Source organism: Cervus canadensis, chromosome 5 (genome assembly GCF_019320065.1).
Source record: "Cervus canadensis isolate Bull #8, Minnesota chromosome 5, ASM1932006v1, whole genome shotgun sequence".
Lineage (NCBI taxonomy): Eukaryota > Metazoa > Chordata > Mammalia > Artiodactyla > Cervidae > Cervus > Cervus canadensis.
The window spans coordinates 26,517,280-26,543,104 of NC_057390.1; the positions used below are offsets into that span (position 1 = coordinate 26,517,280).

The following is a 25,825-nucleotide window of genomic DNA, read 5'->3' on the forward strand; positions in this document are numbered from 1 at the left end:
CTGCCTCGTCTCATCCACTGCAATGGCTATTATCAAGGTCGCAAACAACCTCCACAAGCCCCATCAAAATGAGCAATTTTCAGCTCCTGTTTTATCTTACCTCTCAACAGTATTGATGCGTGCGTACATTAGTATGTCACGTCCAACTCTGTGTGACCCTACAGACAGTAGCTCGCCAGGCTCCTTTGTCCATGGGGATTCTCGAGGCAAGGATACTGTAGTGGGCTGCCATGCTTTTCTCCAGGGGGTCTTCCCCACCCAGGGATCGAAACTGTGTCTCTTACATCTCCTGCATGGCAATGCAGATGAATTTTTTTACCACTAGAGCCACCTAGGAAGCCCCAACAGTAGTGACAGTCTTGGCTTATCTCTCTGTCTTGAAGGGTCTCTTCCGCAGTCTTCAATGACATCACAGTCACTTTGTTTCCTTTTATGTTTGGCTATTTCTGTCACCTTGGCTGGTTCCTTTCTCTCTACACAGTCTTTTATTTAAGTCTTTATTAAATTTGTTACAATATTGTTTCTGCTTTGTGTTTTGGTTTTGCAGCCATGAGGCATGTGGGATCTTAGCTTCCTGAGGAGGGATCAAATCGGCACCCCCTGCATTGGAAGGCGAGGTCTTAACCACTGGATCACCAGGGACGTCCCCGACACAGTCTTCTTAAGTTGACAGACCAGAAGCCACATGATCATTTCAAGAGACACAAAAAACCGTTTGACAAATTCTAATGCCCTTTCATGTTAATGACACTCAACAAATTTGGAATAGAAGGGAACTTCCTTAATTTGACAAAACACTAATACTCACTGAAAATTAATAGAGATTTTGATACCTGGAAGTGGAAGTTGCTGTAATGAATACCTAAAGATGTGAAAGAAGGAAATTTTTGCCATTTGTGACAACATGGATGGACTAAGGATACTATGCTAAGTAAAATAAACCAGAGAAAGACAAGTACCATATGATCTCACTTATATGTGAAGTCTAGGAAACAAAACAAATGAATAACCAAGCCAAAACAAAAACAGAACGATACACATGGAACAAACTGGTGTTTGGGAGAGAGGAAGGAGTGAGAAGCTGGGCAAAATAGGTGAAGTGGATTAAGAAATATTAATACAAACTTCTAGGTAGAAAATAAGCCATGGCGATGTAATACACTGCATAAGGAATATAGTCAATAATACCGTAATAATTTTGTGTGGTGAAAGATGGTTACTGGACATGTATTGATGATAATTTTGTAATGTATTTGATTGTCAGATCACTGTGTTTATACCTGAAACTAACATAATATTGCATGTCAACTATACTTCAATTTAAAAAGTTTCTTTGTTTAATTTTTTTAATGTGGACCATTTTTACAGTCTTTGTTGAATCTGTTTCAATATTGCTTCTCTCTCTCTCTCTCTTTTTTTTAATGTTTTGGTTTTTTGACTGTGATGCATGTGGGATCTTAGCTTCTTGACCAGGGATCGAACCTGCACCCCCTACATTGGAAAGTGAAGTCTTAACCACTGGACAGCCAGGGAAATCCCTAAAAAGTTTTTTCAATTAGAAAAATATCTGAAAATGAAGAACTGGCTTTCTAATTGGGCAACGGGCAGAGGCTGGAAGAATTTTGAGGAACATGAGAGAAAAAGTTTAGACTTCCTTGAACAGACTGTTAGTAGAAATACAGGTGGTAATAACTCTGCTATCAAGGACTTGGAAGGAAATGAGAAGCACAGTAGGGAAAACATCACTTGCCTTAGATAATACCTACATCATTACTAATAGACTGTTAGTAGAAATGTGGATATTAAAGGTGGTACTGTTGAAGGTTCAGAGGGAATGAGGAACATGTTACTGGAAGGGAGGAAAGGGGATTCTGTTAAATCATGGCAGAAAGCTTAGCAGAATTTCATCCTACAGTTATGTGGAAAGCAGAACTGGTAAATGATGGGATTCAACATTTAATTGAAATTCCCAAGCAAAGTGTTGAAGGTGTGACTTAATTTTCTTGCTGCTTAGAGTAAAATACAAGAGAAAAGAAACAAATTGAAGTGAGAACTTTTTATTTTTTTTTAAGGATCTGGGACTTCATGATTTGGGAAGTTCTCAGCTAAACCAGATTGCAAAAGATGCTAAAATTAAGAGATTCCCTTTCAGGGAAGAGTATTATTGGAAAAGAGTTAAGAGTGTAGCCGGATAACCTCTTGCTAATGCCTCAGAAAAGTAAAAAAGCTAGAATATTCATTTACACAGAAGGCTCTTAGAAATGAAGTGTATAACACATAAATCTCCTCGGCTATCCCAGCAGAAGCCACAAATAGAGGTGGGATTATTTAGGAAGAATCTAGTGACGGACTTTTGTCTAAAGAGAAAGAGGCAGATTCTTGAGAATTTTATGCCAGCAGAAATACTGCCAGCTTGGGCAAATAGGGACAGAGAACAAAATTAAAGAAGGCTCTTGGACCCCTAAAGTTCTGTAGGCAGGAAATAGGCTGGTGAAACTACTCAGCTGTAAACACATGTTACTGTTCATAAAAAATGAAGGATGACTCAGAAGATGGAGCCTCAGGCCCAGAGTGTAGAACCATGGACCCAGAAGTTGGAACTGAGAGCCCCAGAACATTATTTCTAGGTCTTGAAGCCCAGTGGAGTTGGCCTGGCTGAATGCCTACATTTTGGGGGACCAGTGACTCTTTTTCCTATCTCATTTCTCCCTCTTGTAATCAGAATGTCTTACCTTTATATTTTGGGAGCTTATAACTTGCTTCTTTAGCTTCACTTGCCCACATGGAGAGGAACTCTGCTCCAGGACAGATTATACTGCAATTTGCTCATACCTACACTGATGATTTAGATGACGGTATTTGGAACTTTTGAACTGCAGAGATATAGGTAAAGTTTCAGATTTGCTGATGCTGTAATGGGTTGAGAATTAAGGGGATCTTGGGATGGGGTAAAAGTATTTTGCATATGGGGCAGACATGAATCTTTGAGGGTCAGAGAATGGAATATATGGTGGATAGAATAATTGCCTCCCATAGATATCCGCACCCTAACCCCTGGAACAAGTGAATGTTACTTTACATGGGAAAAGGAACTTCACAGATGGGATTAAGGTTACAGACACTGAGACAGAACCAGTTTAATCACTTGAATCCTTAAAATAGAGAACCATTCCTGATGTATTCAGCCAGAGGAAGAGCTTTTTCACTGTAGAAGAAAAAATGAGAGAGATGCCACTGTGATAGCTTTGAAAATGGAGAAAGAGGGCCATGAGCCAAGTAATGTGAGTGACCTTTAGAAGTTGGAAAAGGCAGAGAAGACTCGAGTCAACAGAATGGAAAACAACCCATCTGACACTTTGGTTTTAGCTTGGTGAAGCCCATGTTAGACTCCTAAAATATAGAACTGGAAGATAATAAATGCATGCTGTTTTAAGGTATCGAGTTTGTCACAATTAGTTACAGTAGTAATAGAAAACAAATACAGTTGTCTATGAAAAACCCACAGCTAACACCAGCTTATAATGAAAGAAAAGGATGAAGAACAAAAAATTAAGAACAAGATAAGGATGTTCATTCTTGCCACTTCTAGTTAACATTGTACTGGAGCTTCTAACCAGAGCAGCTAGGGAGGAAAAAGAAATAAAATGCATCAAGGCTGAAATGGGAAAAACAAAACTAGCAATGTTTACACGTGAAATGATCTTATCTACAGAAAATCCTAAGGAATTCATTAAAAAAAAACCATTAGGACAAATAAATGAATTCAGCATGGTTGCAGGATACAAGATCAATATGCAAAAATAAATTAAATTTCTATAACATTGGCATGAACTATCAGAAAATAAAATTAAGAAAATAATTTCTAACAAGATCAAAAAGAATAAAATACTTAGGGACAAATTTAACAAAACAAGTGTAAGACATGCACTGAAAATTACAAAATGTCACCAAAGACTTAAAGAAAATTAAAAAAAAAGGAAAGACATCTCATTCCCATGTATTGGAAGACTTGATCTTGTTAAGAGTCCAAACTCTTCAAAATGATCTTCAGAGTCAATTCAATTCCAATAAAAATCCTATCTGGCTTCTTTTCAAATATAATGAACTTATTTTAAAATTCATATGGAAATTCAAGGGACCCAGGATAGCCAAAACTTGAAAGAGAACAAACTTAGAAGACTCACACTTTCTCATTTCAAAACTTACTACAGTAATCAAGATTGTACTATCTGCATAAAGATAGATGTATATTGATAAATCAGTGAAATAGAATTGAGAATCCAGAACTAAACTTTTGTTTTTGGTCAACTGATTTTTGTCAAGGGTGTCAAGACAAATCATGGGGAAATAGTAGTCTTTTCAATAAACGGTGCTGAGACTACTGGATATTCACACACAGAGGAATGAATTTGGATCTCTACCTCCAAAACACATACAAAAGTTAAAAAGTATCAGAGATCTAAATGTGAGAACTAAAACTATATCTTTGGAAGAAAATGTAAGTTTCAATCTTTGTGACCTCTGACTAGGTAATGATTTCTTAGATATGCCACCAAAACCATGAGAGGAAAAACAGGTAAGTTGAAGTTCATCAAAATTAAAAATGTTTGTGCTTCCAAGAATAGTCAATGAAGTGAAAAATACAATCCAAACAAAATGGGAGAAATTTTTTTTCAAAGCACATATATGATGAGACACTTGTATCAGAATAAAGAAATTTGTACAACTCAATAATAAAAAGACAACCCAATTTTAAAATGGGTGGAGGATTTGCATAGACATTTCTCCAAAGAAGATACACAAATGGTCAATAAGTCTATGAAAGAATATGCAACACCATTAGAGAAATGAGAATCAAAGCCACAATATGTCACTTTATACCTACTTGGATGTCTATAATAAAAAGAAAAACAATAACTAGTGCTGATGAGAATATGGAGTAATTAACTCATACATTGTTGGTGGGAAAGTAAAATGATGCAGCTGCTTTGTGAAAATGGTTTGGTTGTTCTTCAAAAAGTTAAACATAGAGTTACTTGATGATGCAGCAATTTTATTCCTAGATTATAAGGGAACTCAAAACATGTTCACACAAAAACTTGTTCAAAGCAAACTTAATCATAACAGCCAAAAATGGAAACAATCCATATATCTATCAATTAATAAATGAAGGAATAAAGCATGGTACCTATATTATATATATATATATATGTATATATATATATATATATGTATTAGGGAATATTATTCAGCCATAGAAAGGAAAAAAATACAGCTACATGCTACAACATGAACAAACTTCAAAATCATCACGCTAAGTGAAAGAAGAGAGATATAGATGAAACGTTCAGAATAGCAAATTCATAGAGATACAAAGTAGATGAGTGGCTGCCAGAGGCTGGGGTTGGAAGTGGAGAGTGACTGTACAGGGTTTCTTTTTGAGGTGACAAAACATTCTGGAATTAGATAACTGTGGTGGTTGCATATGTCTGAGAATATATTAAAGTACCAAATTTTATACTTTAAAAAGTTGAATTTTAGGTATGTGAATTATTTATCTCAATAAAGTTGTTACATATTTTTGGGGGGGCTTCCCAGGTAGCTCAGTGGCAAAGAATCTGCTTGCCAAAGCAGGAGATGCAGGAGACACGGGTTTGATCCCTGGGTTGGGAAGATCCTCTGGAGGAGGTAATAGCAACCCACTCCAGTATTCTTGCCTGGGAAATCCCATAAACAGAGGAGCCTGGCAGGCTACAGTCCACGGGGTCACAAAGAGTCAGATAGCTGAGCAACTGAGCATGCACACACACATACTTTAAAAAAACAAAACAAAACAAAGAACAGTTTATGAGCTTCAAGCCTTGGCCCTAAATCCTATTCTTTTCTATGCTCTCTCTAGGCAATCTCTTTTAAGAACCATGGCTCCAGCTGAAATTGACATACCTATTAACCTTAAGTATATATCACATATTTCTTCTCTGAGTTCCTCTGAATTTCCGACTTGGAAGTTTCAAAATCACCTCGAATTTATCACTACCAAGACTAAATTTTGCTTTCCTATTTGCCATCAAAGCCTGGTCTTCCTTCAATGTTACCTGTTCAAAAAAATGGCATCTACATCCACTGAGTGGGAAATATTATAGAAATGGCACTTCCTTTTCCCTAATGCCTTATTAGTACTGAGGAAGTCCAATAAATGACAGTCATTTTTTGCTCGTTTATATTCCATGATGTCAAGTTGATATGGACAAATATTTCAGCATCATTTTCATGACTGACAAAGCCAATACTGGAAAATGTAGCTTGGCTACATAGAGCCTGGTGATTTCTCAATGCCAAAATCCAGATGTAGGCAGACTGAATACCCATTCATGAGCAGAGCCATTTACTGCAGCCTCCCACACAGGACCCTGCCTCTGCAAAACTTAGGTTCTCAGTAGAAAATATACTTGCTTACTATGCACATTTCCTACTAAAGAAAGGTAGTTAATAAAAGGTATTCGGGCTTGGAGCTGAACTTGAGTGAGTTTTCCTTCCAAGAGGCACGGCAGAGATGATTCTACTGTGACTGTTGACCTTCCTGGAAGATTTTGAAAACCCACACCTGCAGACGGGAAGGCCCTTTATGCTTCATGAGTGTTAGGTGAGTGACACTGAGTTCTTGACAGTGGGGAGGTCTGTGCACTCTCTATAAAGATTTTATGACAGTGACAACGGGAGGAGAGCATTCCTCACATGTGGCCAAGCAGAGGCAGCCTCATGCAGCTCTCCCACGCTGGCAGCCATAAACCTTTTATGGCAGTCTTGCTATCTTGCACACCACATATATACCTGCTTGTGCTAATTTTGGTTTTAATTTACTCTCCTTAAAGGAGGAATACACATGTATCTGATCTCACAACTGTGTATGTAGCTGTGAGACTTTCTAGCCTAAGCCCTCTTGAGGTTGGAGGTTTTCCTCCTCCACTTGTGGGGGCCATACGTAAGTTACGTGATTCCAGTCACTCATTGGATGTGTGCTAGGCTCCTCCATGGGCCACATCCAGGATATCCTACCTATATCCAGTATCGCATGGTGTGGATACTTGGACTTGGCCATCGTCCACCATCTGAGCTGTAACATGCTCTGCTTATTTTTAGGATGTAACCCAGTAGCAGTATCGGAGCAGGCAATGGCAACCCACTCCAGTACTCTTGCCTGGAAAATCCCATGGATGGAGGAGCCTCGTAGGCTGTAGTCCATGGGGTCATTAAGACTCGGACATGACTGAGTGACTTCAGTTTCACGTTTCACTTTCATGCATTGGAGAAGGAAATGGCAACCCACTGCAGTGTTCTTGCCTGGAGAATCCCAGGGACGGGGGAGCCTGGTGGGCTGCCGTCTATGGGGTCGCACAGAGTCGGACATGACTGAAGTGACTTAGCAGCAGCAGCAGCAAAAGCAGTATAAGCTACCTTGTGTATTTGCTGAAAAGCATAACATCCAGAGCCCTGTAGAGACACTGTGCTTCCAGACTCACCATTCTGCCCTTCCTCCCAAAGCTTTGCTGGAGAAGCCCTGGACCAGGGATAGAGAGGGGAAGTATAGAGGAATGCATTTTGGAGAAGGATCGTTTTCTCCTTTCCTTCTCTGCTGAAAAGAATTGCTGGGTGTCCAGTTCAGCATGTTGCATCCTGACCTAGACCCTTGCCCTTTCATGCTCTTTCAGAGCCTTTCTTGCCCTACAGTGGCTAAACACACACTGCAAGTTACTTTACCTTTCTGAATCCTTGTTTCCTCATTTGGGAAACAGATAATACCAACTCCCTCATGAAGTGGGGAGAGGAAGAAATGAGCTAATGTAGGTTAAGCAGAGTGCTTGGGACCTGCAGGGGCCCAATAAATGTTGGCTGTCATCACCACCACCACCATCATCATTAATCTTCATCATTATCATGATTGTATTCAGTAGTTTTAGTTGCAAGTGACAGAAGTCCATCTCAAATGAGTTTAAGCAAAAAGGAAAATATATTGCCTTAGATAATTGAAAAGTCCAGGCACAGGCTGAATCCAGAGTTTCAACAAGATCATCTGTACTCAATCTCTCTCTCCAAATCACTTTACTTTCCTCTGTCTTAGCTTCACCCTCCAGCAGGGGACTAAAGGACAGCTGGGGGCACTCTAGCCTTCAGAGGCCCACTTACCTTCTCTTCCCACCAAAACCCTTGTATATATGCATGTGGAAATTCTAGCCTACAAGGCCAAGCTCCATCCACAAAACCACCCCCAGCAAATGGCCTCCCTTGGCCACCCCTCCTCCTCTGAAAGACAGACCTGGGGGAGGGCCTTCCACAGGCTCTGGAAATAGATTTAGGGCTGTTTGGGTAGGAAGGTTCAGGTTCCTGGTATCAGGAACATAGTCTATAAATAGGAATAAGAAGCATTGCAGACTCTAGATGGTGTGCTCATTTGGTCCCACACAATCGTCACCCCATAAAGAAGGGTGGGGATGGATGAGGGCTGAGCAGAGGCTTCTAACGTGCAAGGGCTCTGGTTGCCAGTTCTAAGAAGGCTATTTATTTTTTATACAATTTTTTTTGTTGTGTTAATCGCTCAGGCATGTCTGACTCTCTGCGACCCCACGGACTGTAGCCCATCGGGTTCCTCTGTCCATGGAATTCTTCAGGCAAGGATTCTGGAGTGGGTTGCTATGCCCCTCTCCAGGGGATCTCCTCGACCCAGGGATTGAACCCAGGTCTCCTGCGTTGCAGGCAGATTCTTTACCATCTGAACCACCAGGGAAGCCCTTTTATGTAATATATTTATCCATAATATAGTGATTGTTGTGGAAGAGTCTAAAAACAGTTCAAGTCAGGATATAACTCAGTGCTGTGGAATTTCAGTGAATAGAGAGGATCACTGCTAGAAAGAAATGAGGAGGCCTTGGAGGATGGGAAGATCAGGATAGACCAGGACATAGAGAAAAGCATGCCAGGTGAGGAGAGCAACGTGAACAAAGGCCATGAGCTCAGATTGAGTCTACTCTTTGGGCCAATGGGGAGCTTAGCCTAGTAAGACAGAAGGTGTGGCTGGGAGAAACAGAAGGTGGTCCATGGGGCCTACTGGTAGAAGCTTTTTAGAAAAGGGGAGTCTAGGTCTAAATGTAGTCTAAAGAGGAGCCCAGGTCCAAATCTGTGGTAATTAGAACTCGGGAGACTTTGAAGGTCTGAGAATAGAGGATGATGGTTGAAAGTGGTGTTGGAGAAGCTGGACACGGCAACACCATGTTGGTGGACCAAGGGGCCCACCCAGAGCTGCTCTTTGGGGGAGTGGATGAGGAACCAGACAAGGACCATCGTGAGGATGATGAGTGGCGGGAGAGTGGGGAAAGTGGAAGGAGGAAGGTATCTCATATACACGGTCAACGGAAGAGGCTAAGACAGCAAAGGGACCAACTCCAGAGCTGATGTCACCAGGAAAAACAAATCCCTATCCCCAAGTAAGCTGCATACAAACGTATTCTCAAAATGAGCTGTCAGGACAGGTGGGCTGGACACATGTCCTAACTTATTTGTGGTTCAGATGACCAACTTAACTGTACCAGGTATTTGCTTTTCAATTTTTTTCCAGTCGCCTGATGGGCAAATGAGATTCAGTGAGTCCCTGTGACCTGGTCTGGCCCAGGTTTACAGCCTCTGGATGTCCTGTGAGCAGAGCTGTTGTCTCAGACTCAGGCTGACTTGTTGGTGAAGTTCCTGTGGGCAGACCTGAGGGCTTTTTTCCTGGCTGGTGTTGCTGGGCGGTTTGTAGGGCCCTGTCTGTCAGCCGGGGTGAATGAAAACTGGAATGTATTTGTAAAGGGGGGCTTCCAGGTCTGGCTTGTGCCCACCGGCTTCTCATCTGAGCACGGGGAACCGCAGATACCCAGCCAGCCACGTGACTGCAGCTGCGGGGCCATCAGGTCCAGGCAGGTCCCTTTGAAGCCGTGGCTCCTGGAGCATGAGGCACTCAGAGGGGCCCCCAGATATTCCTGGGTGAGAATAAAGTCATGTCGGGCTATGTGATTCCACCCCAGCCTTTAAGCCAGGCAATTTATAACTATGTGGTATCCCTCAACCCACGTTTATTTATTGATTCCCTGTTGTGTCTGCATTGCTGGTGCCACATGAGAATAGAAGAAATTCAAATGACTTCTAGGAGTTTAAGTATAAAGACTTGGGTTCAAGGCCAGCTCTACCCTCTTCCTCATAAATGGATGCTAACAAGTCTTCTAACCTTTCTTGTCCTCGATTTCCTATAAAATGGGCACAGAAACACAATCTTTCTAACAATGTTGATGTGAGAAATAATGAGTTTAATAATAATGCATAATAAGCAGACAGGTATTTATTCTAATCTAGTAAATGGAGATAAATATGATTTTTAATTTTACAATGTGTTTTTAAATAATAGAATTTGTTCTGAATTTCGGTGAGCTCTATGAAACTTTTCTTTGCTCTTACAAAACAAATAAACTGATCAGGGAACTAAAACTAACACACATGTGTAACAGCAATGAATATAAGACAAAGAAAGTACACCATATTTTGTGAAGAAGAGGCTAAGAGCCACTTGATATTTCCTCAAGTTTGGCCTAAATAAATTTGGTCATTTTCTTCTTTTCTTCTCGCTATCTCTTTGGAAGCATTCAGTTTCCCCATAAGTTCTTAAAGGTGGAAAATACCTACAGTTAGAAGTTACCATCCCTTTAGCCTCTGTTTACAGATGGGACATCTAAGACCCAGGGAAGGAAAGAGCCTTGTACTGCAAAGACTGCTGGTAGGGCTGGGACTTGATCTCAGGACTTCTGGCTGTTTCCATCCACTTCTGACCTGGCAGTCAAACATAGTGTGTAAGTCTGGGTCACTGAAGTGGGCTCACTGGCTCCTTACTCCTTCATTATAGGCCATGTCTTGCTTTCCTTCCCTGGGGGAGTCCCTCACATATGACCATAGGGACAGAAATCACTGTCTTTGGAAATATTAATTTTGGAGTTAAAAAAAAAAAAAACGCAGACAGGACTTCCCTGATGGTCCAGTAGTTAAGAATCTACCTGCCAATGCAGGGGACACAGGTTTAATCCCCAGTCAGGGAAGACTCCACACGCTGCAATACAACTAAGCCTACATCCAACAACTACTGAAGGCTGTGTGCCTAGAGCCTGTGCTCCACAACAAGAGAAGCCCACACACCACAATGAAGAATAGCCTTCACTCATTGCAACTCGAGATAGGCTGACCACAGCAACGAAGACCCAGCATAGCTGAAAATAAATAAAACAAAAAACTTAAAACACCATGGGAATCGTACACACTACCATATGTAAAATAGATAGCCAATGGGAATTTGCTGTATGGCTCAGGGAATTCAAACCGGGGCTCTGTAACAACCTAGAGGGGTGGGATGGGGTGGGAGGTGGGAGGGAGGCTTAAGAGGGAGGGGACACAGGTATACCTATGGCTGACTCATGTTGATATACGGCAGAAACCAGCAAAATATTGTAAAGCAATTATCTTTCAATTAAAAAATAAAAATTTAAAAAAGCCACCCCAAGCAATAAAAATGAGCAGTGGGGGATTTTCAAATGGCAATGAAGTATAGAGACAGGTAAAACCCCCTGTAGTGCTTTTCTCCCCAAGGAGGGGCTTGTCCACTCTGACCTTAGCCCTTCCCGGTCCACACAACCCACAGCCCATAGTTGTAACTGCTCTCCGAGTGATCTCCAACCAGAAGAGAGCTTGCAAAAACACCTGACTCTGACCTATGTCTGGGAAGGATGAGGGTGGGGCTGTTGGGGCAGTTACAGCAATAAGGATGTGCCTTCAGCTGCTTCGGTGGTGGTAGTGGGAATCGAGGTAGAGGAGAGGGGCCTCCAGCCTCCGCCTGAGCTGAGCGCTAGAGCTGGGGGCGGCCAAGAACTCAGCTTGGGTTTGCCATTTTCCTATCTGGCAGGAGTTGCTAGCCTTTCATTACTGAAAATAACTTCTTGATCCAGGACCCAATCACCATGAAACCTCATATCATTAGGATGCTATTTCTTCCAATTCTGTATGGTTACTGATTTTCCTAATGATGTCCCCAAGGCCCTGCAACACCCTGGAATGTTTTCTGAATCACTAATGGAGAATTCAGCTCTGTTCAGTCTAGTTTTAATGGGAAGTGATACTTACCTTGTTTTTCCAAATAATGGAGTGAAAGGCAACTCTCATGCGAACTACCCAAATGTTGGAGAGAAACAAAAGACACCTGTCTATGGGATGACAGTACATCCGGTCATTTCAGCCACTTCCAGGTACCTGCACGCCCACATCAATCCATGCGTATCTACTTAGCTCTGCTTAGAGCTGTGATGCTTGGTGTTTGTTCAAGGGGTGTGAAGCTTGCATGTTTTGGTGTGTCCTGCTCCCCTTGTTTGACTGCAGAGTTCTCAAGGGTGAGGAACATTTCTCATGCTTTCTTTCACACATGGTTGTTGATGACTGTGATCACCCCAGGAGCTGAGTCCTGGGGCGTGCTGAGCTCATGGCAGGGTCAGATAACTGCCCATTCCTTGCAGACATGTGTCATCTGCATAAACGTAAACCTGCCTCCCTCAAGCAATAAATCCTTGGCCCTTCTCCCGGAACTCGGTCTGTCAGCACTTCTCTCAAGGAGAGCTATCCACTCCCCAATTTCTGCCTGCTTGCCTCCCATGCTGCCTTAATTACACTATCTGCCTCCAGGGACCAGAGGTGGTGAACGGGATGAAGAGGACTGGCTAGCAGGGCAGAGGCAGTAGGAAGCCCTGGCAATGAGATAGTAGAAGGCACAGATGGGTGTTGCCCTCTTTCCATGAAGTGGCTCCTTAACCCAAGGCCCTTAGGGAAAGACTCTTCTGGGCCCAGTTCACCTTTCTGTTCTCAGCACTGAGGAAAGGGCTCTGCTTATACTCAATAAATATTTGCAGAAGGAATAGGGCTTGGAGTCCCAAGTCAGCTCAGGCTTCCGTGAGCTCCGTACCTCATTCACTGTCTTCATCTCTAAACTGAGGACACTGTTTTTATAGTTCATTTACTGTATTATCTTTCACTTCATACATCTCAGAAACATAATGCTGAATGGGAAAGGAAAGTAAGTAGTAGACAATGACATGCAATATTATCATTTCTCAAAGCTCAAAAAACAGGCAAAAGAAAATGACATTATCTTTAGAGATTCATTGGGCTTCTCTGGTAGCTCAGATGGTAAAGAATCTGCCTGCAATGCAGGACACCTGGGTTCAATTCCTGGGTTTGGAAGATCCCCTGGAGAAGGGAACAGCTAACCCACTCCAGTATTTTTGCCTGGAGAATTCCCTGGATGGAGGAGTCTGGCAGGCTACAGTCCAGGGGGTCACAAAGAATCCAACACAACTGAGTGACTTTTACTTTCACTTAGAGATTCATTGTATTTCATCAGCCATTACCACAATAATGCTGCCTATCTCACTAGTCCGAACCTCAGCGGCTTACAGCATTCACGGATTCTTACTAGAGTATCTGTGGATTGCCTAGGGATTGGTTGACCTAGTTTGAACTCAGTTGGGTTTGGTTCTGGCTTCAGGTTGGGTCCAGGTCTGTTCATCCTCCTTGGACCAGCAGGTAAGACCTGGCTCATGCTCTTCTTGTAGCAAGGGCAGGCATATAAGAGGAGAAAGTGGAAATGTGATACCTCTTGAGACCTGGGCTCAGAATTAGCATCCATCAATGCCTACCACAATCTATTGGCTAAAGAAAATCTAACATTGTGCAGGGAAATGTATTTCACCTCCCATGGGAGGAACTGCAAAGTCATATGTCAAAGAGTATCTAAAGGACTTGGAACAGTAATGTAATTTGCATCACAAACATGGTTGGCAAAATTATGAAAATAATCAAGGAAATGATAAACGCAAAATTCAAGATAGTGGTTATTTCTATGGAGGAGGTGTGGGAAAGGAAGGGGAGGAGACTTAATCGTGATGGTCTAGTTCTAAGGGGGGTTGTGGTAGGTTCACAAGTGTTATGATTACTGTGTGTAGGGCTGCACCCCACAAACCTGCAAGCCTGTAGTTGCCCAGTTGTGAGACAAGAAAGAGCCTGGAGGCAGAGATAGAGATGTCAGTGGATTGTTGGATAGGAAATCTTACAACCTCTGAAGTAAAAGTTCTGGAGCGACACCCCACTGTGTACAGCAGACTGCAAGCAGGACAGGGCAGCAGTCTTTACTACCAGAGGAGGGTGGAGGGAGAAGGAGGCTACCAGCTACTGGGGGACGTGATGTCGGGTTGGCTCATCAGTTACCACGGAAACCAGTGGCTGTGGCAGAGGGCAAGTACGTAGGCAGTTACTGATCAAGTCCCATAATTAAAAGGATTGGATGGTCATGTGAATAGCGTGTAGGTGAAGCAGGGACTGGTCAAGCAGGGGATGAACAGAGAGAGCAAGAGAACAGCCATTTTGAATGGCCTGACCTTACACTATGGTTTGCAATTTGTGTAGATATTATTCTGTCCATGTCAAATGTTACCTAATAAAATTGGTAAGTTTAAAGGAATACCAGTGCCATCCACTGACAGAAGCTCTTTCCAGTGCTGACATTGTATGTCCCACAATTCTAAGGTAAACAGGACGTGAGAGCTCTTCTTTGGTGATGGCAAACCTCTGAACATTCAACAGTCACCCTGGCTACACAGAACCCAGAAACAGCTCATGCTGGTTCTGTCTCAGGCCCAGCAGGGAAATGGAGAAGGAACTGGCAACCCACTGCAGTATTCTTGCCTGAGGAATCCCATGGACAGAGGAGCCTGGCAGGCTACAGTCCATGGGGTCGCAAGAGTTGGACACAACTGAAGTGACTTAGCACACACGCAGTAGGGAAAAATGAGAAGATATGTTCCCTGCACTTAGAACTACAGAAGTTTCTAGAAAACAATTTGGATGGCAGCTGTGAGGCAGTACTGAGATCCCTGGCTTTGACTCCAATTTCACCTAAATCTTCGCTGACACACTCAGCTGTGTGACCTCGGGAGTGTTACTTAGCCCATCTGAGTCTATTTCCTTTACAAGAGACAAAGGTACCTTGGAGGGTCACTATGGATGTTTGAATAAGTGAGTTTCTATTTTCTTTCTGATGTTGAGCAGAGAGGCCATGTTAGTTAATCAGTTAGATAGTGAGCTGTAAATTCTGATACCTGTGTTTGACTCTAACCTGTGCTGTTTATCATGATGGGTCCTCAGGCAGTGATTTAATGTTTCCTAATCTCCATTGCCTTCTGTAATGTGGTGACACTAATATTTTTCTTCAAAAGGCATGTTGGGCTGTTTAAATTAGATAGTGTGTATGATGAATCTGACTCGTATGGCAAGGGCTTCTCAATAAATGTTAATCCCCTTCCCCTCCTGCCTCCAGTCTCTACGCAGCTTCTTTCTAGCTGTGACTCAAAGAGGGTGGGGGAAAGAGGTCAAGTTCACATCAGGTGTCTTAAGGAGAATCCCACTCCTCTTGGCTCCAATGGTAGGGGTGTCTGAGGTGTGGGTACTGAGACGGGGGTTGGGCCCATGGAGGGATTACGTTTTCCATTACCCAAACATCTCCAATTTCAGCCTCCAATTTTGGGAAGCAAAATCATTTTGGCCCCCCACACAGTATCTGTCTCTGGAACTGATTATCTGCTTTGTTAAGTTCAGAGGCATTCTGATAAGGGTAATTGAATTAGGCTTCTCGGGGCTCCTACAAGCAGGCCCGCTGCCACAGTAGGGGGTCTCTGTCGGGCCCTGAACGCAGGCTGTCCCTACACACTCCTCTCTGGGGCATGCCCCCCTGGGGTGCTCAGTGCCTTGGGCTTTGCCTTTGAAGATCTTTGCAGAGAAACCTCTCACACTCTCCACACTCGCAAGGCCATCCTGCTTCCCTGGGGTCCTGCCCTGAATCTGTTCCCAGCCCAATTTGGAGGCCCCAGGTTAGGGGGAAGGGAGGAGAGAGGAGTCTTCCCTTGAGGCAGAGGAATTTCTGGAGGTCAAGGTTCAAATGATGTTGACCTAAAGTTTTCCCCATTCCAGAGAAGTTCTCTCTCAGGAGAACTTGCTTCCACATCTCCCCACAATCTTGGCAGGACTCTGCCCACCTGAAATGAGAGAAGCCCGGTCATTTGGGGAGATGACTGTGAGTTTTCAAAAATCAGCAGGCCGAAAGAAAAGCTGTTTGACCCCCAAAATGTGTGCAGACTCAGCCGCCATTTCTCACACCTCATTATGGTCTCCACATCCCTACTCCCTCCCTGTTTTGTGACCAGCGCTGAGAAAATCACAGGGCTGTTGTCTGTTACTACGTGCTTCTGAGGGTTGTTTCTTCTTCCTCCCACCAGACCAGGGTCCCATGGAAACTCAGCACAAAAAGGGTGACAGAGCAAATCGACTGCCAAGTTCATCTCTCAAGGTCTCAGTTCCATGATCTGCGGGTCCCACCTCACTTCTCTAACTTCTGCTGCACCAACTGCCTTGTCTATCCATCTCCGGGTGAGCCCACTGAGCTCCCATCATTATTATAAACAAAGGTGATGCAGTTTTAGAGACCATTAGAAGAGACATGGTTTCGAGTCCTGACTCTGGAACTTAACTACTGGTGTGATCTTTGGCAACTTATTAATAGTAACCTGGGAAGACTGGCAATAAAACAGAGGCTGTCAAGGCTTCTCAGGTTATGTTGTCCTCAGTATATCAGTCATCTTTTCACTGTGTCTCTAGTCCATAAGAAACACCTCAGAGTCCAAAAGTCAGAGACCAAATAGGAACCCTCCTACATTGTTGGTGGAAATATAGGTTTGTGCAGCCACTATGGAGAACAGTGGAGGTTCCTTAAAAAACTCAAAATAGAGCTACCATATGATCCTACAATCCCACTCCTGGGCAATGTATCTGGAGAAAAATATAATTAGAAAAGATACATGTACCCCAATATTCATAGCGGCACTATTTACAGTAGCTAAGACATGGAAGCAACTTAAGTGTCCATTGACAGAAGAATGAATAAAGAAGTTGTGGGGTGTGTGTATATATATATACACACACATTTATTTATTGCAGCTGCCACCAAAGACCCACCTCCACAAGATATGACGTCCTCGAAAGGAATGCAGTGTGATCTCACGTTAAAACCGTGAACTACCTCAAGCTAATAGTTTGCGCAGTGTCTAACAGATATCGAATATCATTATGTTTCCTTCAAAATCTAAAAATACTCATGGTTTCCCCAGGAGTTTGCTTCAACACGCAGAGTGGGGACTACAATACCAATGTTTGAAAAATGCCTAATATATTATAGGTGCTTTAAAAAAAGGTAGCTATTATTATTTCTCTTTAAACTTTTAGAATCAGTGTTGGTTGACTTATGACTGCATTGCCATGCCGCTAGACTACGGTCTCACTGAAGGCTACTTTATCCAGCTAAGTATCCTTTGTGACTGGCACTTAGTGAGTGTTCAATAACTGTTCCTAGAATGGATGGATGGATGCCTTTTGGACCATCCATCTATTATATCATTCATAGTAATATCCATCCATCCATGTACCCTGTGAATTGTAGAAAGCTGATTCTGCTCTTAGCTAGAACTGCCTCCCAACCCCTAGTCCCTCTCTAGTGGATGGTGTTGGCTCCCCCCTGCCTGTTGGTTCCACCTCATGTTGCCTTGAAGAACCATCATTCTTTGGGCTTCACCTCTGGAATTGTCCTTTCATGTATGTATCTTTTTTTCTCAAAAGTCTCTGCAAATTCCTCAAGGATAGAAACAGGTCTTATTACTCAATCCCATACTTTTTCTGACATGAAATTTTCCCTACACCACTGAACAAAAGATAGGTGCTCAGTAAATATTTGTTAAATGAATTATTCGATTTATGCTATGGCTCTACGCAACAAACCATAGTCAACATTTTGGTCAGCTTGTCTATTGACTCATTAACAGCAAAAAATGTAGTGATCATCTCATACATAGACGGAAGGAGGAATTGGGCGACATCAGCCGTCAGTGAGGGCTTCGCTAAGGAGACCAGAACTGAATGTTTAGTGGTGGGCAGAATTCAAAGGTGCTGAGGAAGGAGGCAGGCATTCAGAATTGGAATGGTGATCACAGCATGAAATGGCCTGAAGGAGAAAATGGGCTTGGGGTGGGAGAGGCCAGTGAAGCAAAAGGCTTGACTGGATAGTGAAGGAATGAGATGGTGTCATGAGGAATAAAGTTGGACTAACAATTTCTAAGATACTGAAAGCTAGGGAGAAGCATTTAGAAATATGAACTTTCATAGTTAAGTGGGAGGTATACCATAGAGTTGATTGTGTAAAGGTGTTTGCACAATATTGAATCACTTTACCTAGAGAAGAGGGACAAGGGGCGGGGGAAAATTCAAGTAATATGCCCTGTTACAGGAGACATCCAAATGAAAACATTTTGCTGGGGTCTAACTGGCCGTAGGTCTGATGGCTTTCTATCCACCACACAAGTAAATAGCTCAAGGGCAGGCTGCCCGCCAGGATAAACCTTTGTGTGGAAAATACTGCCAGTGTGGCTATGGAAAATGCCCTCTTGCTGACCATAATTATACAGAATGTGTGCAAATAAAAGCTGAAAGAAAACACTTTTGCAGAGGTGTATTTTTTCTGTTCTTATTTTGACAGAGTGGAAGAGAAATTCACAGACCATTTTCTCAGTCTCCCAGTCGGGGCAGAATGAGCTCATGCATCAAGGCTGGGCTGGAGGCTGGGTTTCAGTGAGAGACCCCAAAGTAGCTTCTACACACAGACCTCCATTTATGGGTCTTTCAAACCTGAGATGTCCTTGGGGCAGCAAGGGGATTGTTGTGGCGGGGCCTGAAGAGGCATTGCCTTGTTTAGCTCTGCCTAAACCAACAAGGTTTGTTCTTATTCAGCCAAAGGGAGGTGGCAGAGGTAGGGTGTTCAAAGTACGATTCCCCACCTTTTCAGAATAAGTTCAGTGGAAAGTAATTCCTTCCTGTCTTCAACTGTTTCCTATAACTCCAATGAAGCCCAGAACACAACAATGGCCTCCAAGTGAGCCCGCTACAAGTGGCAAGATGGCAGATTTTGTGCCTTCAAATTTTACATTGGCTCTTCCAGAAAGCTGCCCTTCTTTTGACATTTTTAGAACTACTTGAGTGAAAACTCCTCCAGTGAAGAACCTGTATTTGTCAGTCAGACTGTGAGGCATTCACAGATTATCTGGCCCCTGAACAGGGCTGGGCTCCAAAGTGCCAAGGGGCATGGGATAGACCATCAAAGAGAGACACACCCAAGGATGCAGCAGTTGTAGAAGGTTTGCTGCAGGAGCTTGTGCCCTGGAGCTAGAAATGGATCAGGAACTGGAAAACTAGGAGGAACTGAGGCAGCCCTGGAGACCCGCCCTCTCTGTCAACATTTGTTGTTCTGTCTGTCTGTTCCATTCTCCTCTCTGCTCACTCAGAGTTTGTTACTTCATCTTGCCTATGGGCGTCCCATTATGACTGCTGGTTTGCTTAACTTGTAGCAACTCTTACACAAATTTTGGCCTCTGTTTTCAAAGCTGGCTGGCTGTCTCTCTGTGTCTTAGAAATATGACTGGCCCAACTGGTCTTGATCATTTCTAGGGGGCAGGGCCTAGTGCCCTGGTTAGCCTGCAACTTGGCTGCCCTTGTGTTGGGCACCCACTCAGAGTGCAGTCAGCTGAGGGGTGGGCAATGTGCCACTTAGGAGAGGAGACTGTGAACAAAGTAGACAATTGCTATCTCCAATGATTGCATTCAGATCATTGCTGATGGAGAAGGCTGTGGCAGGGATCACACACACACACACACACACACACACACACGTAGGTTTTACCAGTTTGACTAACACTTTTTTACAGGTAAAAATAATTATAGGAAGAGAAAACCTGGCTATGAATACCATGTGACTGTGATATAGTCCAAGACACATAGATGTATTTAAGTCCAATAAGATCTAAATAACTTCGCAAAGAATAGAAATGATTTAGTATCATGTTGGGAAAAAAAGAATACATTCCATTAAAAACAAAGAAAAACTATTTGACTGACTGAATTTTTTAAAATTTGCTTTTTATCCAAGGGAGAGAGGAGAAATAGTAATGTTTAGGTTTCAATCTTGATTTCTTTTTAAACTTAACTTCCCAGGAGGACAACCCTTCTTTGTTCCAACCTATACTTTGGGACACATAAAGGTAGCCACAACCTGTACACACGCATTCAGCAACTCTGGACCCCGTGAGTGGCAGGTCCCCTCAATCATAGCAGATATTGTACTCAGGCAGACACATGAAAGGGTGGGTATGTCATTTAGGATTAGGTTTGGCTACTTTAACAAACAAAATGGCAGTGGATTACACAAAGAAGCTCATTTCTCAAGTAAAAGTTCAGGACAACCAAGTGACTTTGCTTCACAAAACCCCCAGGAACCCAGATTCGTTTTGGATTATTTCCATTTTGGGGATTTCCAGTTCACAGGTTTGTCCTCCTGCTATGGTTGAGGATGGAGCATGCCCTGCTATGTCTTTGGTTCAAGCAGCAGGAAGGAGGAAGATGGGAAGAAGTAGTGAAGGGCACATACCAGCTATCTTTTAAGGAAGGTCCTTTAGAATCCACCACACAAACTTCTATTTACATCCCATTGGTCACATGGCCACATTGAGCTACAGGAGAGGCCGGGAAATGTGTTCTTTATTCCAGACAGCCATTTGCCAGCTCAAATTTCTACTCCTATGTGTGTTAGTCAGGGTTCTCCAGAGAAACAAAATCCATAGGATGCATTTATATGTAAAAAGAGATTTGTTATAAGGAACTGACTCATGTAAGTATGGAAGATGGCAAGTCCAAAATCCTCAGGGTGGGTAGGCTGGAGAGCCAGAGGAGCTGGGGCTGGAGTTCCAGTTTGAAGGCCTGCAGGCTGAAGAAGTCTTTCTTGCTGCCAGTCTTTCTGCCTATTCAGGCCTTCAACAGACGAGATGAGGCTCACCAACGTTATGGAGGGCAAACTGCTTTATTCAGAGTTCACTGATTTAAATGCTAATCTTATTCAAAAACATCCTTACAGAAACAAACAGAATATTGTTTGATCAAATATCTGAGCGCCGTGGTCCAGCCAGGTAGACACATAAATGACACCTAGATGGCTACTGCGGGACCAGAGCAGTCCTCATAACATGGGAGATCAGCAACTTCGACTTTGAACAAGCATGTTAAAATTCCTGAGGGTAATGACTGTGTTTGTATTGGTCACCACTGTATTTCAGTGATTTTCATAACACTTTGCCTGACAATGGTGACCATTAACTGTTGAGTCAATATTTGCTATGTTAATAAGAAACAAAATTAATGTGTAGAGAGGATTAAAATGAGTTGGAACCATAGATGAGAACAGGATCAAAAAGTAAAAATGGCCGGAGAATAAATATTTTCAGTTTTGTGGGTCTGCCAAAGTCTTCTGCTCTGTGACTGTAGGTGAAAGTGACCACAGACAATATGTAAATGAATGGGTGGAGCAGATCTGACCCATAAACAGTGGTTAGCCAACCCCTGGACTAGAATATCAGAGCTGGGAAAGACCTAGCCTCTCATTTTATAGGAGACTGGAGCTAATTGGCTTGGTCTAGGTTACACATGGGTCAATGGCAGCAGAACCAGGAATAGATCACAGGTCTCCTAACTCCTAGTTTAGAGCTCAAGCCCTATCATTTAAAAATTAATTTCTGAAGGTCAACAATGTAGAAGGAACAGCTCCTGCTCCTCAGTAATGTCACAAGCCTTCGAAGAGCAACACTGTGCTATATGTGGTGATGGTGGTGGGGGTATGTGTCTGTGTGATATGTGTGTGTGGTGGGTGGGTGAGTATGTGTTGTGGATTGTATGTGATGTGTAGGGTGCATGTGTATGTGTGTGTGTTATATGGTGTGTGCTGTGGAGGATTGTGTGCGGATGTGGTGTGTGTTTTGGTGTAGGGGGCTTGTGTGGTTTGTGTACATGTTGACATTCATGTGGAAGGACTATTATCCTTCTGTGGGTCTGAGAAGACATTTTTGTGCCATGACATATGTCAACTTCTTTGTCAGAGGAGACAGGAATGTAGGATGACAAATCCATACCCACTTACTGAACTTACCCAGTGCCTTAATGGGTAGACTGAGGACTTGTCCTCTCAGTAAGCAATCACATTAGCAGGATAACAAATGGAAAGAAGGTGCCAGATGGTGCATGATGGAAAAGGGAAAGCCTGACGCACTTCCCAGTCTGAAACTACAGAAGGCCAAGATTCTGCCACTGTGGCTATCATTATTACTCTATGGTTGAGCTATCTAACATGGTGGCCAGGAGCCATGTGAGGCTGTTAAGCACTTGAAATGTGTCCAGCATGACTGAAGAACAGAGTTTTAAATATATTTACATTTAGTTCATTGAAATTGAAATTTGAAAACTAACACTTAAGTTATTAGAAAACTTTTAAGTCTGTAACAACCTGTACATGTGAATCTACTTTTTCAATTGGATATTTAATGGAATCTAAATACTGATTTAGTTTTTCTAATAAAAATTTAGAAATGAATAGAGAATTAAGTATACATGGGTAGTTAGGGTTTCACAGGTATATGGGTATGTCCAAACTCATCTCATTGTGTACATTAAATATTTTTACATCAATTATACCTCAAGGAAGCTGCTAAAAAAATTAAAAGTAAACTACACATGAGGATCTCAAAGCTTTAATGCAAAACAAAAGAATTTAAAACATTTCACAAATAATTTTGCATATTGATTATATATTGGATATGTGTTGATAATATAGTGTTGGCCAAAAATTTGTTGGAATTTTCCACAATAACATCTGTTGGAAAAACCCAGACAAATTTTTGTCCAACCCAATATTTGGGTTATTGTGTGTTAAATAAATTATTATTATTTTTAACATTATGTTTTTCTCAGAGTTAATTGGAAGGACTTTTTTTTTTTTCTTTTAATTTTATTGGCCATACCACACAGCACGTGGGATCCTAATTCCCTGACCAGGCATTGAACCTGTGCCCCCTGTAGGGGAAATGCAGAGCCTTAACCACTGGACTGCCAGGGAAGTCCCTAAATATATTGTTAAAATTAATTTCACCTGTTTCTTTTTTTTTTTTTCTTCTTTTGAAATTTTTATTTCGTCTTGGAGTATGGCTGATTACAAGGTTGTGATAGTTTCAGGTGTATGGTGAAGGGACTCAGCTCTACATATACATGTATCCATCCCCCCCCAACCTCAAATCCCCCTATTTTTACTTTCTGCAGTGCAGCTACTAGACGAGGTAAAATGACATGTGATTCCCTTTGCATGATTGTGGCATAGTGTTATTGTAAGAACACCAGTCCCACAACCCCAGGACTTCCTCATCTACCCTGTCATTTCCCCTCTCAGCTCCTACAGCGATTTTGTCCTAATCAGGATTCAGCAGCTTCTCTGTCAAGTCTCTGATTGCTTCATAAAACTCTCTGTCATCCCTGGTTAGGCAGAAGTGGAAAGATTTCCACACTCTTGACAGACCCCAACATATCAGTACACTTTGTTGCTGTGTAGTCACTAAGTTGGAGGAGGCAATGGCACCCCACTCCAGTTCTCTTGCCTGGAAAATCCCATGGATGGAGGAGCCTGGTGGGCTGCAGTCCATGGGGTCGCAAAGAGTAGGACATGACTGAGTGACTTCACTTTCACTTTTCACTTTCATGCATTGGAGAAGGAAATGGCAACCCACTCCAGTGTTCTTGCCTGGAGAATCCCAGGGACAGGGGAGCCTGGTGGGCTGCCATCTATGGGGTCGCACAGAGTCGGACACGACTGAAGCGACTTAGCAGCAGCAGCAGCATCAGTCACTAAGTTGTGTCCAACTCCTGCGACCCCATGGACTGTAGCCCACCTGGCTTCTCTGTCCATGGGATTTCCCAGGCAAGAATACTGGAGCTGGTTGCCATTTCCTTCTCCAGGGGATCTACCTGACCCAGAGACTGAACCCGTGTCTCAGTACAACAGGGATGTGCTGAGGACTGAGTGGAATGATTTCTAAGCTGGAACTCTGAAAGCTGGAACTTTGCTCTGACCTTACAGTAAACATGGGGTGATTTTTGCAAGCTACCCCGCTGCCCTGCACTTCAGATTCCTCACCTCAAAAATGATTCCTTGGACTCTTCTCAGGACTGTTTTAAACATAAGCATTAATATCTGAGGATAGCTGGAGAAAATGAAAATGTTATTCTAATGTTAAATTAATTTGCATTCCAAAGTGGAGGAATTCTGCTTGAGCCAGCCCTCCCTTCCTTTTCCTTCTATCCATTTAGCAAGTGCTGAGTGCCAAATGCCCCCGCTGGGCCTGGGCTACACTGGGCTTACCTGCACTTCACAGACAATCTCCAGTACCTGGTTTGACTCCACCACCTTTCCTGTCTAGTGGCTCATGCCACCTCACCTCTTGTAATCACCTGCTGTTCACAAACACAACCTTGGGGCAAACAGTAGTTTACCCATTTCATCTTCATCATCCCTACATGACACCCTGAGGAAGAAATCAGCTCACACACTGCGTTTCAGGCCCACTGTTACCCCCATATGATGAAATGTACACAGAGACCCTCAAAATTGGTGTTAAAAGCACATAAACCTCTTGGATTGTTGAGATTTCCAGCCCAAGCAGGGTGTGTGTGTAATATCACTAAAAGCAGGTATGATGGATAAAAATGAATGATGGCCCCTTCTCAACGTAAACCAAGCTGCTCATCCCTCAGGGTTGTTTATAAATAGAGGGGAGTCCATTTGTTCGGTATTCCACGGACAGGCCGGCACTCAATTTAGATAACGACCACATTTTGTGCCCAGCCATCACTCTCTGGCTTGCTGGGTGGTGATTAATCAAACAGTGTTTTGGTTTCTCCTGATATACATCTAGTTCTTCCGGTTTAGAGTGAGCTGAAGATGGCTTCAACAGTTTACAGAACAGCCCCGGGCCAGTACATTAGAAGGGCGTGAGGATGAGCGCCTTGGAGGGCCCATCAGGGTGGACATTCCAGTTGGAATTATGAGTTGAGAGCAGCTGAGTGAATATGGATCCCAGAAGTCTGGTCCCCCCAAGGCCTGGCCTTCTAGGGGCATCACTGACTTACTATGGTCAGTCCGAGAGAGTAAATAACACTTGTCATTAAGATAGAGATGCACGAAATTGAAGGAACACCAAAACTGGATTAATCAGAAGGTAGCGTTTCCTGATAACATACTCAGATACTGCCCCCAGGCTCCTCAGCTCCATCAGCAGAAGCAAGGAGGGGTCCCAGATTCCATGTGCTCTTACAAGACACTCCCACCCCAGCACTCATAGCCCCAGAACCATATTCTGCCTTGCAGAACTTTCTGCTCTTCACTCCTTTTTATGTCAAACACCCCAAGGCATCCAGGACTCCCAGACTATCCTTTACTCCCTAACTCTCCCCTCCAGATAGATCCACGAAGCCCATGATCTTAGCCTGTCTCCCACTCCCCCAATTCCTCAAGCTCTCTGGGCCTCATGGTCCATCATGAGTAACACCCCCTGCATCCTCTGCTGCTCTCTGATGCTCTCTCTTTGCTCTTGCTCTAACTACAAGCCGGCCCTCTATTCACGACACTGCTTCCTCCACACCCTTCAGTGAGGGCTGTTTCCTTCCTCCATCCGTCATGCTGTGGAGTCTGGAGCTGGAGTAGCGGGTCCTCTCTGGTCCTCAGTGCTACTTGGGCATCACTGTTTCTCCCCTT

The 25,825-nt window shown here is 43.1% G+C and overlaps 1 protein-coding gene across 1 annotated transcript in view; it reads left to right on the plus strand.

Annotated features, from left to right (window-relative positions):
* The first annotated feature begins 9,264 nt into the window (after positions 1-9,264).
* The window catches only part of LOC122442458, a 55,342-nt gene continuing 38,781 nt past the window's right edge, over positions 9,265-25,825 (plus strand). Inside the window, exon 1 of the mRNA XM_043470335.1 lies at positions 9,265-9,384. Coding sequence (XP_043326270.1) covers positions 9,265-9,384 — 120 coding nt within the window. The remainder of the gene's footprint in view (positions 9,385-25,825) is intronic.